Source organism: Larimichthys crocea, chromosome XXI (assembly GCF_000972845.2).
Source record: "Larimichthys crocea isolate SSNF chromosome XXI, L_crocea_2.0, whole genome shotgun sequence".
Taxonomy (NCBI): domain Eukaryota; kingdom Metazoa; phylum Chordata; class Actinopteri; family Sciaenidae; genus Larimichthys; species Larimichthys crocea.
This window is the reverse complement of record NC_040031.1, coordinates 14,558,749-14,576,270: the sequence shown is the minus strand read 5'-3', so window position 1 is coordinate 14,576,270 and position 17,522 is coordinate 14,558,749. Positions and strand designations below refer to the sequence as shown.

The 17,522-nt window shown below is 42.4% G+C and overlaps 1 protein-coding gene across 1 annotated transcript; it reads left to right on the top strand.

Moving 5' to 3' along the window:
- The first annotated feature begins 2,385 nt into the window (after window positions 1-2,385).
- LOC104940670 (potassium/sodium hyperpolarization-activated cyclic nucleotide-gated channel 3) lies at window positions 2,386-16,629 on the top strand. The gene is made up of 8 exons (XM_019269268.2): window positions 2,386-4,025; window positions 7,829-8,252; window positions 9,022-9,183; window positions 9,835-10,053; window positions 11,134-11,280; window positions 11,640-11,880; window positions 12,951-13,115; window positions 13,446-16,629. Exons 1-8 carry the CDS (start codon window positions 3,361-3,363, stop codon window positions 14,993-14,995), a joined length of 3,573 nt encoding a protein of 1,190 aa, XP_019124813.2. The 5' UTR covers window positions 2,386-3,360; the 3' UTR covers window positions 14,996-16,629.
- Window positions 16,630-17,522: the final 893 nt, after the last annotated feature.

The window sequence follows — 17,522 nt, the reverse complement described above, 5'->3', positions numbered from 1 at the left end:
ATCCCACACCTGGTGATAATCCAAGCTTAGTGTTACATCAACAAATTACAAGCACAAAGTTAAGTGAGTTTGACACTGACCTGTTTTTATTGAGACTTCTGAACATATTTGGACTCGCTCTAAAAGGTATGACGTGTCTTGTAACTAAGTGTTATTGAAGTATACATTCATTTTCTCTTCATTAAATTCAAACAAACCATTCAACCATAATACAGTAATCCAGTATATCTTCATCAAAGTTACAGGGGATACAAAATAACAAGAATAGAGAGTTCAATCTATGAGCTTTGGCTGCCTGCAAACATAATGAGAGTGATGACATGAGTGAACTAAAATAAGGCACAGTGTGAAATCCTAATCTGGGCAGTTCATGATCAGGAGCACTCGAAGTGCTGACGCCAAGACACAGATTGTTTTCGGCTCTGTAAGATGGTGACTAATGGAAAGAGACACAAAGAACAAGCAGAAATAGAAGAAACTTTTACTGCCACTAATCAGAAAATTAAGAGGAAAATTAAGTAAAAATAGTCTGCTGCTTATAGAAGACAGTCTGTATTGTGGGAAATCTTTCATTGATATCTTTAAAAATAAAATAAGATTAGACCAGTGTATAACCATAGGAAATATTTTCACAGAAACAAACTGTTCAGTTCTCACTGTTCTTTGGCATTGTGCCATATGCAGTGGTGTAGTGCAGAGTATGCACAGTATACACACTTGTTTTTCAGCCGCCGTCAGCTATACTTCTAACCTCCTCTGATGTGCATCATGAAGTAGTGTTCTGTCAGTTCTGTGAATCTTTTCAATTTCAAATTTCATGAGTGGATTGAGTGAGGAACAAGAAATACTTCTACTACACTCAAAATGCATACTTATGGGTCTGTGTTTATCCCAAAATCAACACTTCTTCTATGATCCTCCATGATACTCCATGAAGTCAAGCAGCAGAGGCCAACACTACTGGTCCATTTTCTATCTATCTATCTATCATTATTTATTTTAGGATTTAGTGCCACCTAGTGGCGAAGTTTCAAATTGGAACCAAATGAATACTCTCCCACGCCTCACCCTCTCCTTTCAAGCATGTAGGGAAAACGCTGGCTGCGAAAAAGCAACAGGACATATCTAGATCAGTGTTTGGTTTGTCTGTTCTGGGCTACTGTAGAAAAATGGCAGTTCAACATGGCGGGCTCCATGGAAGAAGACCCGTATTAAATTCCTGCCAATTGTTCCAGGCACCTCTACACCACCGGACATATGATATTGTTGTGTAGTTTAAACCATCATGAAGTTTGCATTAAATCAACGGTAATGCAACCATCTGACCTTTCACCAAATGAATTTGCCAAGTCTGTGTCTGCAAGAGATTTCACCACTTTTCTATATGACTGAATGTCTTTTTTTCAAGAAATGAAAATGAAACACACTGAGAGTGTTGATGCACATGCCACAACATGTGTGTCTCAACAGGTTTTGGCTCAGTCACAGTAATATCACAGTAGGTGATGAAGATTCAAACAAATTCACCACTAACAAGGAAAGCATTGAGCCTTATTTACACTGAATTATCTCCCTAAACAGTGGGTTCAGTGGTGGATCAGAATATGTGAAAATGGACATTTGAGATGTTCCAGTCCTTGAACCAAACTGGTTTCTATAGGTGAATGAAGGGAGGCAGTCAGTAAGGGATAATAAAAATATGCACAAAAAGTAAGGAAATATGTGTCAACAAATGGTGCCTCATTTGTAAGGAACATGCGTTTGTAGGATGAGCAGCAGAGCTGAGTGACTAACCATGTTGGCTGACTTGCGACAAATGCTGAAGTGAAGAATGGGATGCCATCCCACAGCAGTGTGTGACCAGGCTGGTGACCAGCATGAGGAAGTGGTTCCAGGCTGTTGTGGCTGTGTGTGGTTCTTCCACATGCTCCTGGGGCTCCTGTTTGTGAAATTAATAAACTGTTAAATTGTCAATATGTCTTTGTTTCTTAAGACGTCAATAATCCAATCTACCAAACAAGAGTCAGCGGCAAAGAAAAGCTGTTTGACATTTTCAGAGAAGGTTGGTTGGGCACAATCCACATACTCGGCTTTGCTGCTCATCCCACGAGTGCATGTTCCTTACAAATGTGGCACCATTTAAACAGGTGTTCCAATGGTATGAGATTTATTGCCAAGAAGCATTGTTACAGCAAAGAAATTATCTACCAAACACAAATTTCCTTACTTTTTGAGCATAGTTTTAGATGATGGGCATCACTGGGAAAATCTTACCCTGGTTTGTTTACTGTAATCTGTTGCTTTATGGACTAAACTGGTGTTTTAACCTACTACATATTTATTAGTTTATGTATTTATATGGGCTTTATATCAGAATTTGGTACTCTTATTCTATAAAGCACAAATTACTTTACTTGTATCTTTTAGGAAGCGCCAGAGAATGACTGAAACTGGTGATGGACACATTCAGCACCTTTTTTATGCAAAATCATAGTAATTATTATGAGACTGAGAATATTACGACCACACGTGATTTATCCCCTGACTTATGTTTTAATATCATCATCTCTTGTTATCCATTACGCATGCTTAAACGCACTATGCAGGTGTCTGAAACTGCAGATGTAAGCTTAATGATTTCACTCAGGACTCCATGTTGCAGTGTTGCAACATTTGCATGACATTAAGATTAATTAAGGTTCATCTCGACTAGTAAACTGTAATCAACTCCAAGGCTGGATCACATCCTTGAATCATCCTCTCCACTTGTCCTGACAGGGCGGGGTGAGCGCATGTGCCATCCCGGCTCCTATGGCAACCCCGATAGATCAGCTCCATCGATATTCACGTTATTAGAAAGCGGCGAGCTGATGATCGGTGATGTCAGCGCTCTTTGAATGCAGTCGCCAGCTGCGTGCATGTGTGTCATCACCTTGCACTGACAGAGAGCTCAGATATTTTGGGGAGGTGGAGATCATGCTTTGTCATTGAGGAGCTCAGCAGCAGCAGCAGCAGCAGCAGCAGTTCTCCCACTCCGGCACGTCCGACGCTCAGCATGCTGCATCCTGATGCGCTCTCATCTGCACGCCGTGGGTTCACCTGGATTTACACGCATTTCTCGTTTACCTCCTTTACATTACCGTCGGATTGAAGGGGGGCACGTATTGTTGACGCATCTCAATGTTTGAATCAGGGGGAGAGAGGCACGTCCCAAGTGTCAAATAAGATACAACCTGTCCTGCGGATGCGCCGTCACTGTTTTGCCTCCAGTGGCACCCCCCACAAGTGTATGAGATTCATGATTCATCCCTCTGTTTTCACGGGCTGTCCATAGAGCGCATTTCTTCTCCTTCTTCAAAAATGGAAAGATTCCAGTCTTCCATGCGCAAACGGCTCTACAGCTTGCCGCAAAACATTGGGCAAAAACCCTTTGTGACTGACGAAGGGGACGGCGGCGACAAGGACACCAAGAGGAAAAGTATTCGGCTAAAACATTTGGCGTCTCCGTCTCCTGCAAGCAGTTGCAAGAGCATCGAGGAGGTCAGGAGCGAAGACTTGGGAAGGGACGTTATTGTGAAGACCAACTTGAACGGAGACTGCCGCTTATTCAGGGGCAGCATCTCTTCCATCACCGGGCGGCATGCTGCAGGGTCAGATCCAGCGGAGCAGCGGCGCCTCATCAGCCCCGAGGCTGATGCGGGTGTCAGCGAGAGTTTCCCCGGTGAGCACGGCTCCGGGGCCCAGCAGCAGCAGCGGGCAACTGGTGATGTGAGTGGTGCAACCGGGCAAGCATCTGTGTTTGATCAGTCAAGTTTCATCAAGTTGGAGGGCAGCGAGCAGATTATACCCGAGGACGACCGACTGTATCAAGCTGGCTTCATGCACCGGCAGTTTGGGGCGATGCTCCAACCGGGAGTCAACAAGTTCTCCCTGCGGATGTTGGGGAGTGAGAGGGCCGTGGAGCATGAGAGGGAACGAGTAAAGTCTGCTGGCTTCTGGATAATCCACCCGTACAGTGATTTTAGGTAATTTGTGCAGCAGTGAACCTGTCACACATTTTTTTTTTAGCTTGACATAAAATGCCATCAAATATAATAAGGTCACTATAAACTTAATATGATACACACACACACACACACACACACACACACAGACTAATCCCTTACATATCAGGAGTCTTTGATCACTGTGATGATATTATAACAACACATTAATCAGGAGTGTGTGCAGAATATCATAAGCTGTAATCCACACACACCTTGTATAGATAAATGGCTTCTTCATTTCATTCATCCCACTCTTGCAGGGAAATATTTGATGTATTGTAGAGGTGGCATACAAAATCCTCTTACAGACAAATTATATCATACATATGTAAGATGTAAGTCCCTCTTTTGTTTGGCCTGGAGTGTGTATGGGTATGTGTGTGTGTGTGTGTGTGTGTGTGTGTGTGTGTGGTTTCACTGACACAAGAATAGGCTGTTGTAATCAAACCAACCGAGTTTTATAACATTTTATAAATGAAATCTATAAAACCAACCTGTAGTTCCCTCATTTAGCAGCCCTGCTGTGCCATGCATGCATGCGGGTGTGCGGGTGTGCATGCATGTTCCACATTTCATTGCACGCTGCATAGGAAACCTGCATTCTGTTCATCACCGCCATCAAGGGATTTTCATGACATTTAACCTTGAGGCTCACTGTCGTCATATTTTCACCGGCCAGTTGTACACCGATGTGTGTCACTGCAGGTTTTTTTTTTTTTTTTTTCCACTCATCTGAATTACACTTCTTTTTTTTTTTTATGATTTAGCGAGGGCAGGGGATTACAGAGAGTGCAGCAGGAGCTTGGAAATGGGGTAATCAAAATAGGGTAACATGACCATTCAAGATATTAGAAGCACACATCAGTGGAGATTATTACAGTACAATTAGTCTAATGGAGCAGAGATGGTGTGGACAGGGAGGGGACACAACACAAAACACTAAACACACACAAACACACACGCACACACGCACACACACACACACACCGAGAGAGAACAGAAGGAGAGATTGAAATGAAAATGATGTTGTGAGGAATCAGGACAGCCAGCTGTTAACTCTGTTCGAGGTATGAGGTGTCATTACTTCATGCTCAGTTCGGGTCACACAGTGAGCAGGTGCCTCTTAAGGTGAACACCTGCAGATCCCATTTCAAGTTAAACCATTAAAGCATTAATGCACCATTAAAGGGGTCATTTTTGGCGTACTGATGGATCAAATCCTAATCCTGCAAACACTCAGCTTCACCTCCTGATATGTGTTTCCACGGCCGCTGTCCGTCAGCTCAGCACACTGTATCCTCTCGTGGTGTCTTTTTTAAACACAGTCTCTCCTTAATTAACTGCTGTCTTTTATTAAAGCTTTCAGTGGTTGCAGCAGCATTACATACTGAACTGGCACGCTGCGTAAATACGGTTAATATGATTGCTGGTGGGCCTGAGCCACAGTACAGGTGTGTGTTAAGCCACTGAGCTGCATGCAGGCTGTTGTGCTTTAGCTGCGCTCTGGCAGCAAGAGATAAGTATCTCTTGTACAAATGTGATCCCTTTTTCAGCTGTCCTGATTGATCTAAGCTCCTTTCACCATTTTAAGCCTTTTTGTGTTCACTTTGCTCTTGTTACTCTGCTCTCTTTGTGCTCTCGTGCTCTTTATCGTAGTTGCACTCTGACCCAAATAGTGTAAGATTCCACTCTGGACCAGGAGAGGGCCAGAGACCCTATAAGTGTCAGCTGTATTACACCAGCAAGTTGTCTGATCTTTGTGGGTGGATTGCTGCGTGCACAGTCGGCTGATGAGAACACTGTCCCCTGCAGACCTTTTCTTTTTTTCTTTTTGTAGTCCAGCTGTTCCAGTGTTCTGCAGTACAGTGACGTGTGCAGAGCGGTAATGCTAACTACTCAACATCTGGCTGATGGGAACTGACGTCTGGAGATGACATGGATTCCCAGGAGATAACAGTGGATTTAGCTAGAGAGGGGAAGTGCAATTAGGACCAGTGTGTCACCACAGAGACAACAGGCAGATGAAGAGAGGAATGCAAATGCTTTGTTTGGCAGGGAACAACAGAAAGCTGATTAAAACCACCCTGCCCCTCACTGGTTCCTTCTTTTTGTGATTTTCCCCTATGAGGGGTTGGTGTAGGTACGTTTGTAGGTTGTGATGTAGCCTGGTCACATCTTTACTGTTGGTCGCCTTTCTCCTGGAGCCTCATCCTCATCCAATATGCTAATCCATAGGTGGTGAGACACAAGCCACAAGTACCTTCAAGAGGTGTAATAACCTCCCCTCCTCTCCTTCCTGCGTAGTTTGCGTTGGCCCTATAGGTGTGTCGTGCTCCTGTTGGATCGATCAGTGGTTAATTAGGTCTCTGAAATAGATCGGACATGCAATCGCATGCATGCTTTCCCATCTCACGCACACTTAAGATGGTAATTGGTTAAACACTCGCCATTTCTCATCTGGTCTTACTGTATGTGTGCATGTTTTCTGTGAATTGTAACATGCTTGGATGTAGTCAATACTGCAATGATCTGATGCGACACCTTATACCACCATATACCTTTTATAAATGAGGGCTAAAATTTGAATTAATCTGTTATGAAGCTATGGAATTTAATGAAATCCAATTTGGGGGGGGAAATACTGTTAACAGCAACAAAAAACTCAGTCCCCTTTTTTTCATGCATTATGGATTAAATTGAACTCTGCTGGTGCTGACACTTGAGGATTTAGTTAGTTGTGAAAATCAATATTTCCTCATGAGCAATTCACATAAATTCCAATAACCCATTTTCCTCTCCGCCCCCGTGGCCAGAAGCCCAGTATTGATCTGAATTAGAGAACCATTGTTGTTTCACGGTTGTGTTGCTTTGTTTACCTTAAGCAATTTGTTTGCATTTTTCTGCTCATTTGAACATAACTCTACTGGATTTCGGGTTACAGTGTGCCATTGCAAGTTGCACAGAGATTAATTTCTATTTGAAGTTCTTCCACGTCCCAAATTGCTTTGAATATGCAGCACATATTCAGTATGCGCATAGACACACACACACACACAGAGTCAGACTCTTGCTTTAAAAGTCTTCTGTGTGAACCGGACAGCAGGCATTGATAAAAAATGGTGTATGTTCATAATCTCTTCCTGTGCCTTTCAGATTTTTTTCTACCATTTTGATGAAAGAAAACAGACCAAAAGGTACCTACCGATAAAGTCCTCTTACTTGGTCTGCAATTAAATGATTTTCATTGTTGAATAATCTGCTATTATTTCTTGATAAATCAATTTGTCACAATTTGTCTATACAAATGTACCAAAATTGTGAAAAAAAATATCCATTTAAAATGTGCATAACACATTTAAATAGCTGCTTTCTTGACAGAGAAAAGCATTAAATCATCATATTGGAGGAGCAAATGTTTGCTTCTTTGCTTTAAAATCGACTATAAATTATAAGTTAATTATCAAAATAGCTGCTGGTTGGTGTTTGGGGGATTAAAAATGAACTTCTGTGTCCCCAATTTGGGTCCAGCTCAGGACGTTTTGTTGCATTTCATTCAACATTCTCTTCTTTCTTTTTCTGTTATCTATCCACTGCCAGAGCTCTGAGAAAAACATGAAAATGTAAAAACAAACACACAAGAAGTTCACTTATGCATAAGATATTTAGATCAGTTTTTCTGTCAAAGGGGTTGGGTAAAGTTTATGATGGTTTAAATAAAGACCTGAAGAGCCTAAATGACTTTGGCCTGCTGTTATCCACAATATGGGTTATGTGTGTTTCAGGTTTTACTGGGATCTGACCATGCTGCTTCTGATGGTGGGAAACCTCATCATCATCCCTGTGGGCATCACCTTCTTCAAGGACGAGCACACGCCCCCATGGATCGTCTTCAATGTGGTCTCGGACACCTTCTTCCTCATGGACCTGGTTCTCAATTTCCGCACAGGCATCGTCAAGGAGGACAACACGGAGATCATCCTGGACCCACAGCAGATCAAGATCAAGTACCTAAAGAGCTGGTTTGTGGTGGATTTCATCTCCTCCATACCTGTGGACTACATCTTTCTCATCGTAGAGACACGCATCGACTCGGACTTTTACAAGACGGCCCGAGCCTTGAGGATCGTCCGCTTCACCAAGATCCTCAGTCTACTGCGGCTGCTGCGCCTCTCCAGACTCATTCGCTACATCCACCAGTGGGAAGAGGTAGACCCTGCAGGGCCAGGCTTTATATAAGACTTCACTTTAGCAAGCAAAGATGTTATTACTCAACAGAAATTGATTAGCAACAATTCTGAGAATTGTTTATTTTTTGGGGGGAAAAATGCCAAAAAATCTCTCAGCTTTTTAAATATGATTAGTTTAAATCTTTGTATCTGTAAATTGAATATCTTCTGAATGATCTGAACTGCTGGCTGTACAAAACAAGTAATGTGAATGCACGATGCTTTGAGAACATCTGAACAAACGGATTAATCAATTATCATTAAAACAAAGTCATTGCTAGTTGCAGCCCTACTCTCAAAAGAACAAACCGCATTAGCAGATTTCTCATTTCTCTTGTAACGTCTGGATTATTAAATTGGTCTCTGCTGTTGTAAAAATAAATATCAGCATATTAAACCTGTAGAGTTAATTTGATAGCTCCCCTCTGAGACTAACACACAATCAACCTACTTAATAACAGATATTTTGCTGCGTTATCTTATTTTTATAATTCCAACTGAGGCCGCACTCCCAAAAGGCCATTAATGTTGCTTGCAGATGATTATGCAACACTGCACCAGCCTCTGTTGGTCTATAGAAGATTAAGAGCAGTCGTGGTCTCGTATAGGACCCCTGTGTCTGTCAGCCCACACATGACCTATTGTATATTTCAAATCCTCTGATAGCATGAGAGAGAATTGAAATGTTCTACATGTGTGTTTTAGTTTTAGTTGCTCTGTTCCATTAATGCTGATAATCTGTGTCACAGGTTTTTCATATGACCTATGACCTGGCCAGCGCCATGGTGCGTATCATGAACCTGATTGGTATGATGCTGCTGCTGTGTCACTGGGATGGCTGTCTGCAGTTCTTGGTTCCCATGCTGCAGGACTTCCCTCCTGACTGCTGGGTCACTAGAAACAAGATGGTGGTAAGTGGATTATTTATGAGTCAAGCAGTATCCGAATGTGTTCCTCTTAAAGGCTGTGAAAGCATACTTCTTCAGTGATGGATCTGATGACAGTCATGGGGCATCTGGTCACTCTCACTCAAGATCAAATCATACCTGCACAGTCCTGATGAAGCAGACTAGAGTTCATGCATGTAAGGTTGTAGACTATATGCAACATTTAAAAAAATAATAGTAAGTATAATAATGAGTAATAATAGAGTTGCAACATTTCAATTAATCATTTAGCTGGTCAGCATTAAATTAATTGGCAGCTATTTTAATAATAGATTAATCTTTTTAGTCATTTCCCTGGTTTTTGCCTCTTAAATATGAAGATTTCTCAAATGTGAGGACCAAACTGTTGGTCAAATTGAACAGGATTTAAATTCATCACCTTGGTTTATTAACAGAATATTTCATAATTTTCTGACATGTATTAGACCAAGCAGTCTGATTGGTTAGTAAGAAAATAATCAGCATATTAATCAAGTATTTATCGATATATAATTTATTAATTAGTGATCTGAGCACAGAGTACATTACCCGGTGTGGTGGTAACTGAAATAGACTCATAAACCCGTCAATTGTGAATACTGCTGAACCCTCTCTCCTCCTCTCTGTGCCTTACAGAATGACACTTGGGGTCAGCAATACTCCTACGCCCTGTTCAAGGCCATGAGTCACATGCTGTGCATCGGGTATGGCCTGTACCCCCCCATCGGCATGGCTGACGTGTGGCTCACCATCCTCAGCATGATTGTGGGCGCTACCTGTTTCGCTATGTTCGTGGGTCATGCGACTGCACTCATTCAGTCTCTGGACTCCTCCAGGAGACAGTACCAAGAAAAGGTGGGTGCTTGTTTTCTGCATGGCTGGTGTTTGTCAAAGAAAATCAATGTTCTTTAAGTCTAAGAGGGTTGAAATCAGTGGTGGGATGTAACTAAGTACAGGCTAAATTTTTTGGGGTAAAGGTGTGTTTTTGTTAGAGATTTGAAGGTGGGTAACGTATCACGCGACGCGACACAAGCATGACACAACATGTGTCAAGAGGTACAATTGCACAGACGAATGTATCTGGTCATTTTTCAAAATAAAACATCTCACACACTCTGATTGTCAAAATATATTTTTCACTCATTCTTTCTGTGTGGCCCGGCAGTAAATGACCCACAGCCCGGTACCAGTCCACAGCCCATTGGTTGGGGGCCGCTGCATTAAGGCATCAGTATTAATAATATCACACATAATATAACATTCACAGGGCCAATATTTAAGCATAATGTGTCATTTTACTTGTAACACTTAGTCAAATTTGCTGATAGTACTTTCACTCGAGTAATATTTCAAATGCAGTACTTCTACTTGTAAATATTTTCTCCCTTCTGTCTCCTTTTACTTAGTTCAGCTTAGTTAAAATGGTGACGTTGATCAGTGAAAGAGTATTTCAACCAAGACTTCACCTGATATAAATCTGCAGACGTTTCGAGGCGATGTATACGAGAAGGGGTCACGCTTTTTGAGCTTCTGTTGTGGAAAAAAGCGAGAGGTGACTTACAGCAGGACATAACGTACATAGATTGGGTATTGGGGCCATTCGTGCTTTAGCTGGGAGAGTACACCGCTGAAGGACACACTAGTTAATGTTATTAGCTGCAGCCTGTGGAGCACGACTGTATTTGTCAGATGGGGCAGCATTGCTCTGTGGGCAGGTTTCACAGATGGCCTGACAGTTGACTGTTAACATAATGAGACACATTACAGTCCACCTCTGAGCCAACACATCAATCAGTTTAATATATTCATGACTTTACATTTTGTCTTTGTTGACACACATGCGGATACATCACAGTCACGGGGGGCTGTCAGTTGTTCATCCTTTTATTTCATTTATCATTTAATGATAATGGGTCTTGTGGGTCTTTGTCACAGTATAAACAGGTGGAGCAGTACATGTCTTTCCACAAGCTCCCTGCCGACATGCGTCAGAGGATCCACGACTATTACGAACACCGCTATCAGGGCAAGATGTTCGACGAGGAGAGCATTTTGGAGGAGCTGAATGAGCCACTGCGAGAGGTCAGAAGTCACCGCAACCTTGTTGTCGTCATCCATCTCACCTAAAAGACACACTTGAGTATTATATAAACATTTAATAAATAGACACACACTGCAGTGTAGTTCTAAGCAGATATACGTGTTAATAATGATTTGGTTAACAGTAAATTAATAGAGTAATCTAGTGCAGCTCTCTTACTTTGCATGTTAATAGTCATGTAATCTGATAATAATGACTGGAGACTGTAGGAGGACAGAGAACCTCATCAACAGAGCTTTAAGCCACCGCTAACCACGCAGTTTTTATAATGATTGAAATGTACACATGCAACATTGTCAGCTATAAAACACCTTTTTTTGTGTGTCTGTGTCTTCTGCAGGAGATCATCAACTTCAACTGTCGTAAACTTGTGGCCTCCATGCCTCTGTTCGCAAACGCCGATCCAAACTTTGTCACCTCCATGTTAACAAAACTGCGCTTCGAGGTGTTCCAGCCCGGCGACTACATCATCAGAGAGGGAACCATCGGCAAGAAGATGTATTTCATCCAGCACGGCGTCGTTAGTGTCCTGACCAAAAGCAGCAAAGACACCAAGCTGTCCGACGGCTCTTATTTTGGAGGTAACGTCTGCACACAGCCTGCTGCGTGCGGGGCATGCTAATATATTCTGTAGCTGGCAGGGAGTCAGTTTGAATGTATGTCAAGGGGTGTTGATAGTATGATTTGTTTTTGATTTATTTTGCACTGGCACTCAGCAGATTAACTGCCCGACTGTTACAGCTGGGGAAAACTGTCCACATCATCTCCTTAAAAAGGGCTCAAGACTAAGAGGGGCAAAGCTTTGTACTCTTTGATTCCATCCGTGGGGATTTTCCCATATTCAAAGCTGAAATCCAGAACTTTCAATTTGCTGCAGCCTTTGTTATGTCATCTCGACCTCGTCAGCTGTGCAGCAAAGTGAAATGTCATCAAATGCCAACCTGGAAACATCAATATTATAATAATTTAGCTTACTTGCATTCTTAACTGAATTGAGGTGTGATCTGACAGCGCAAGCAACATTTTGGGAGATTTTCTTCTCATATTTTAATGTTTAAACATAATCTAGCATACATATATTTTTGGCTTAAAGCTGCTCCGCACACCTGACGACACAGATATGGAAAAAAGGCAACATATATATGTCAAAAATCTCATATTGTCATGTGTAATAAATAGATTGAACTGATAAACAGGATAGGGAAGAGACAGAGTGTGTGAGTCTGTGTGTGTTTGTTCTCAATATGTCTGTCCTCCTTTCTCTCCCTCCTTTTTTTTTAAAATGGCGCATTATTTTATTTTTCTGATCTGGCACGACAGATGAGGTCAGGACAAACTGTAAGCTGCAGAAATTGCATTAAGTGCTCCATCTGTGGGGTTCAGAGGCACCGGTCTTTCCATGTTTTATTGTCTCATATACTAACAAATACTCTTTTTTTTTGCCTTTCCCTTTTATGAATGGATCGAAAAAAGATAAACATGTTTTGTAATGTATCGCACAACTCGTCGGCATCTCTGAGAAAAGTGGAAAACCGTCGTATAATCCCATCTTTTTTTTTTAAAAATGTCATATTTGACTTTCACTGAGCAGGTCATGTTTTAAAGAAAAGGTAGAAATCTTTTCAACTTGTTTTTCCACCCCCGCCTGCAGAGATCTGCCTGCTGACCCGAGGCAGGAGGACAGCCAGCGTGCGAGCAGATAACTACTGTCGGCTGTACTCTCTGTCAGTAGACAACTTCAATGAGGTGCTGGAGGAGTATCCCATGATGAGGAGGGCCTTTGAGACTGTGGCTCTTGACCGCCTGGACCGCATCGGTGAGTGCTGTTGCCAAGAGATAAAAACTTTATATAGGAGCCAATTTTTTACAGTAAAATATCATTTATTATATGTATGTAGATTTTTCATTTTGTTTGCTTCCATTCTGCATATATCATGTTTGATGCTGGTCTAGTTTGAATAATAACAGTTCTATTTTATTTAGATGTATGTCTTATTCCTGGTGCATTACACTGATGTGTTGGTGGCATTGACTGGCAGATAAACTTTACTACACTGTAACTTCAGTCTTCACTGTTTCAGCCACATAATGCTATTGATTTTAAAACCCTCTTGTTAAGAGAAGTGATGCTTTATTTTCTTAACAGGCAAGAGGAACTCTGTTCTTCAGCATAAAGTCCAGCATCACCAAAGTTCTGGCACGCTAAACTTCCAAGAGAGCGAGATAATCCAAAGAATAGTGCAACATGACCGTGACATGGCACAATGCACGCAACTGATCCAGACAAGCCTGAACCCTCCCCCTGCTCCTCCATCACCCACCCCGGTCATCTGGGCCCCGCTGGTTCAGGCTCCGCTCCAGGCTGCTGCTGCCACCACCCCGCTGGCTCTGGCCTTAGCTCACCAATCCCAGCTGCCTCCCATCCTCTTCCACCATCCTCTGGCAGCAGGCTCCCTAAAGGACCCCACCGGCCATCCAAAGAGGGTCCTCCTTGGAGCAAACACGTCCAGCAGCTGTGGTTCAGGGCCCGCTTCTCCTGCCAGCTCTACCAAATTCAGATCTGGGTTTGAGACTCCCTCCCTGGCGTCCCTCAGGACACACCACCTCTCAGCTGGGTCCGTGTCACCCACACTGATGTCCCAGCCCATCTTCACCAGCAGCCTTCAGCCTCTGGGCTCCATGCCCTCGCACCAGCCTCCGCCTCATCCTCCCCACTCCGGCATAGCCTCAGTCTTCCCCATCAGCCAGGCCACTGTCTCCTACACCTGCTCCGCTCAGCTCCACTCTCAGCCCTTCCATGGTGCTATGACCACCCCACCACACCCGATAGGTTTACTCCAGCAGGGGGTACCAGGGAGGCTTGTAGGGAGATTCCCAGCACCCTTAGCCTCCACCATAAGTCCGCTGATCTCCAGCTCAGTCGGGCCAATATTAAGCCAGCTGCAGCAGACCTCGCATGCCACCCCCCAGCAGATGGGTTATAGTCATGACAGAGCAGGCAGGACATCCAGTGGTCTGAACCTCCCACATTTCCCCTTCATCACCAGCACCCAGCCCTCCAGTGGATTTATTCAGCCAAGGTCTGCAGTCGGAGCTGGGGCTGCAGCCTCCCTGGCGCAGCACAGCCTTGCAGGTCTCCAGTCTGTTTTCCTCCCGCAGGTTCTCCCTGAGCACTCGGCCCTCGCCTCCCTGGCCCAGTATGGCTCCGCCGAGGCCTCACCCTGCTACACGCCTCCAGCCCACAGTCCCAGCATACAGAGCCCTGTTCGGGGGAGGACAGTTTACCACAGTGAGCTCCCCAGCACCGTGGGCTCACACAGTCCTCTAACCCCGCAGACCTCATGCCCTGCCAGGGTGGCCTGTTCCCTCAAAGAGAGGGCAGAGTCCTCGGTGGATCTCTTTACCCAGGAAATAAAGACTATCTCAGGCTCTCACAGCTCTATACACCAGGAAAGGCCTTTGGCCATGAGCGGCTCCTCAGAGAGGGTAGGGGGGTCACTGAACCCCTTCTCCTCCTCCATGGCTGTCAGTAAACCGTTCAGCCCAATCCCGGGTCAAGCCACTCCTGTCAGTCGGACACATTCAGGACCCGAACCTCAGAACCAGTCTGTTGGTGTCCACTCGCCGCATGCTAGATCCCCTGCTAAGATGTTAGAGACCGAACACAAACAGTCCAAACTTCCATCCAACTTGTGAGGTTCAGACACACCCTCCTTTAATGCCTGAACAAAAAGGATACGTCTCCTCCGTGGCATTGTTTTAACCACTATTTTGTCAAATGTTAAAGTAGGAGGGTGTGTTACTCTAATCAGTTTGGAGATTTCGTTTTTAAATCAGATTGAATGGCTCGTGGATAATAACGGACGATGATGGATATTTTTTTCTACGGGATATTGCATCTTTGAATATAGTAATAAAAATCCAAAACCTATTGATGGGAATATATAGCACCTCATGAAAATATCAATTGTTCTGTGTATTGTATTATAGCCACACTCTGTGATTTGTTTGTATTTGTTTAAACCCCATTGTCTAGGCAGTTTTTGTGTAACCTTTTAGCTACACCTGTTAAGTTTTTTTGTTTTTGTCCACAAGTGTATCCAGTTTTGATTGAAACCAAAAATTATCGTCCTTTTTTTTTTTTTTTAAATGTCCTTCCCCACCACTTGAGTGTGTCGTGTGAATGCAAGGTTACCCCTTAAGAGATTAGAGGAGATGCAGACTGTGCACTTTGCTCGTTTCAGAGATCACCTAACGTAACGGTTTGATGATGACAGCAAGTCTTCCAAGATATCGTTTCAGCAATATTGCACACCCAAAAATGGGTCACACAAATCAAATCACATAAAAAAAAACTGAAGTAATGAATGTAATGTTTGTCTGTCCGAGTGGGAGAAGTGGGATTAATTTCTGAATGTGTTGAACTTGAAGGCGACGGTGGTTGATGGTAACCAGTTTCAGAGACAACGCACACATTTCCGTTTTTGTCCCAGCACGGCAAGACGAGGCGCACGACCTGATGCCAACTCATTTCAGGCTGACAATAACTGTTTTACAGAACATACACCTGAGCCAAGGTTTGTGTGCCATCAGCATAGTATGCAATAATCTGTGTGTTTTTTTTTTTTTAAAGGTACTGTGAATCGAAGCACCTGAGTCAACTGTTTCTAGTTTAGAACTGATTAAAACAAGGGAATTAAATGGAATAACAAGTGGATAATCAAACCTCCTGAAACCAGCAATGCACGAAGACTGATCTGAATGTTTCTTGCACCAGTCAAAGGGCTAAAAGCAGTTACTTGGACACACGGTTAACAAGAAACCCTGATGGGTCATATTGCTGCATATTTACCTCTTTCATTTTACATTATTTGATTGTAAAATTTGACATCTGTTGTTGAACAATTGCTGCTTTGTGATGCTATGCTGAATCAATAAGACGTGTATCACTGACTGCTTTTCTAAAAAAAAAAAAACCTTAAATCCTTCTACTTGTTAATAAGTTCATGTGTTTAGATGATACTTCTCTCTCTCTATGAACCTGTGGCCGGCGAGGAACTGTGAGCAGCAAGCTGGTCAGCAGGTCAAACCATCGGAGGGTTCCTGTCCAGTGGCTTTAGCTGCCTGGTTACTGAACGTAAGGTTTGTTGTGACCTTTTGTGTGCATTCAACTTAAAGGTGTGTGCAGGAGAGGGGGTGTCAGTCATTCATGTATTTATATATTTATATCTCATTTTGCTGCCTTTTAACCAACAAATCTGATGATTCCATCACCTATGTATGTTAGGCATCTTTCATTTTAGCTACTGAATTCAATGCAATAAAATAACATATGGTCAACGATGCTCGTCCAAGCTGCTGATTTCTTTTCAAGGGCAGAGCAAGGCAAGGAGGAGAATCAGATAAAACAGATTTTAGTAAATAATAGACTTCAATGCAAAGAAAATTTTCTGCTGTGTTCATGGAGTGGGAACTGCTGGATAGTAAGTAAAAATAGATATTTAATTTAATGCTACTGAAACATATTTTTTTCCTTATATGAAGCTGCCAGGTCAATCCAAAGCAGAATCCAAAGCAGACAAAACTAGATGAGTTACTTTTACTTTTACTTTTTACGATTGCATTATTGTATAATAGTCTGATGTATTTCCATTTATGTTGCTGCCTTTAAGTAAAAAAATGCTACATCTTTCCAAACACTAACAGTGTACAATACGTTTGGATTGTATAAATGGTAAAAGACAACTGACTGGAGATTTTTGGTGGTCTGATTATTTTATGGAGACGCACAATGTTCAATATTAATTTTATAGGAAATAATCAGGACTAAATGTAGAAAAAAATACCTGATATGAAAAATAATGTATGTAAAATATTCTAATTTATTAGATAAGATACATTTCATTATCATGAAATGCTGATTTCATCTTTGGTGGTTTGTGTTCATTACTGCAGTTGATTAATTATTTATCTTCAGCTGTTTTTATTTTAAAATGTCCTTTTTCCAAGATGTCTCTCAGAGCAGAGCCAGTTACGTGATTGATTGTTCACATCAAAGTAACAGCCAATCACAAAACTGGCTCTGCAGTTTGTCATGATTAACAGAAAAGTAGTTTAAAAAAAAACATTATTAAATACTGGATAACTTTATAAAATAAGCTTTAGACCTTTTGTCAATGACATTTGAATTAAAAAAAAATTACCTGCAATTATTTTCTTAGCA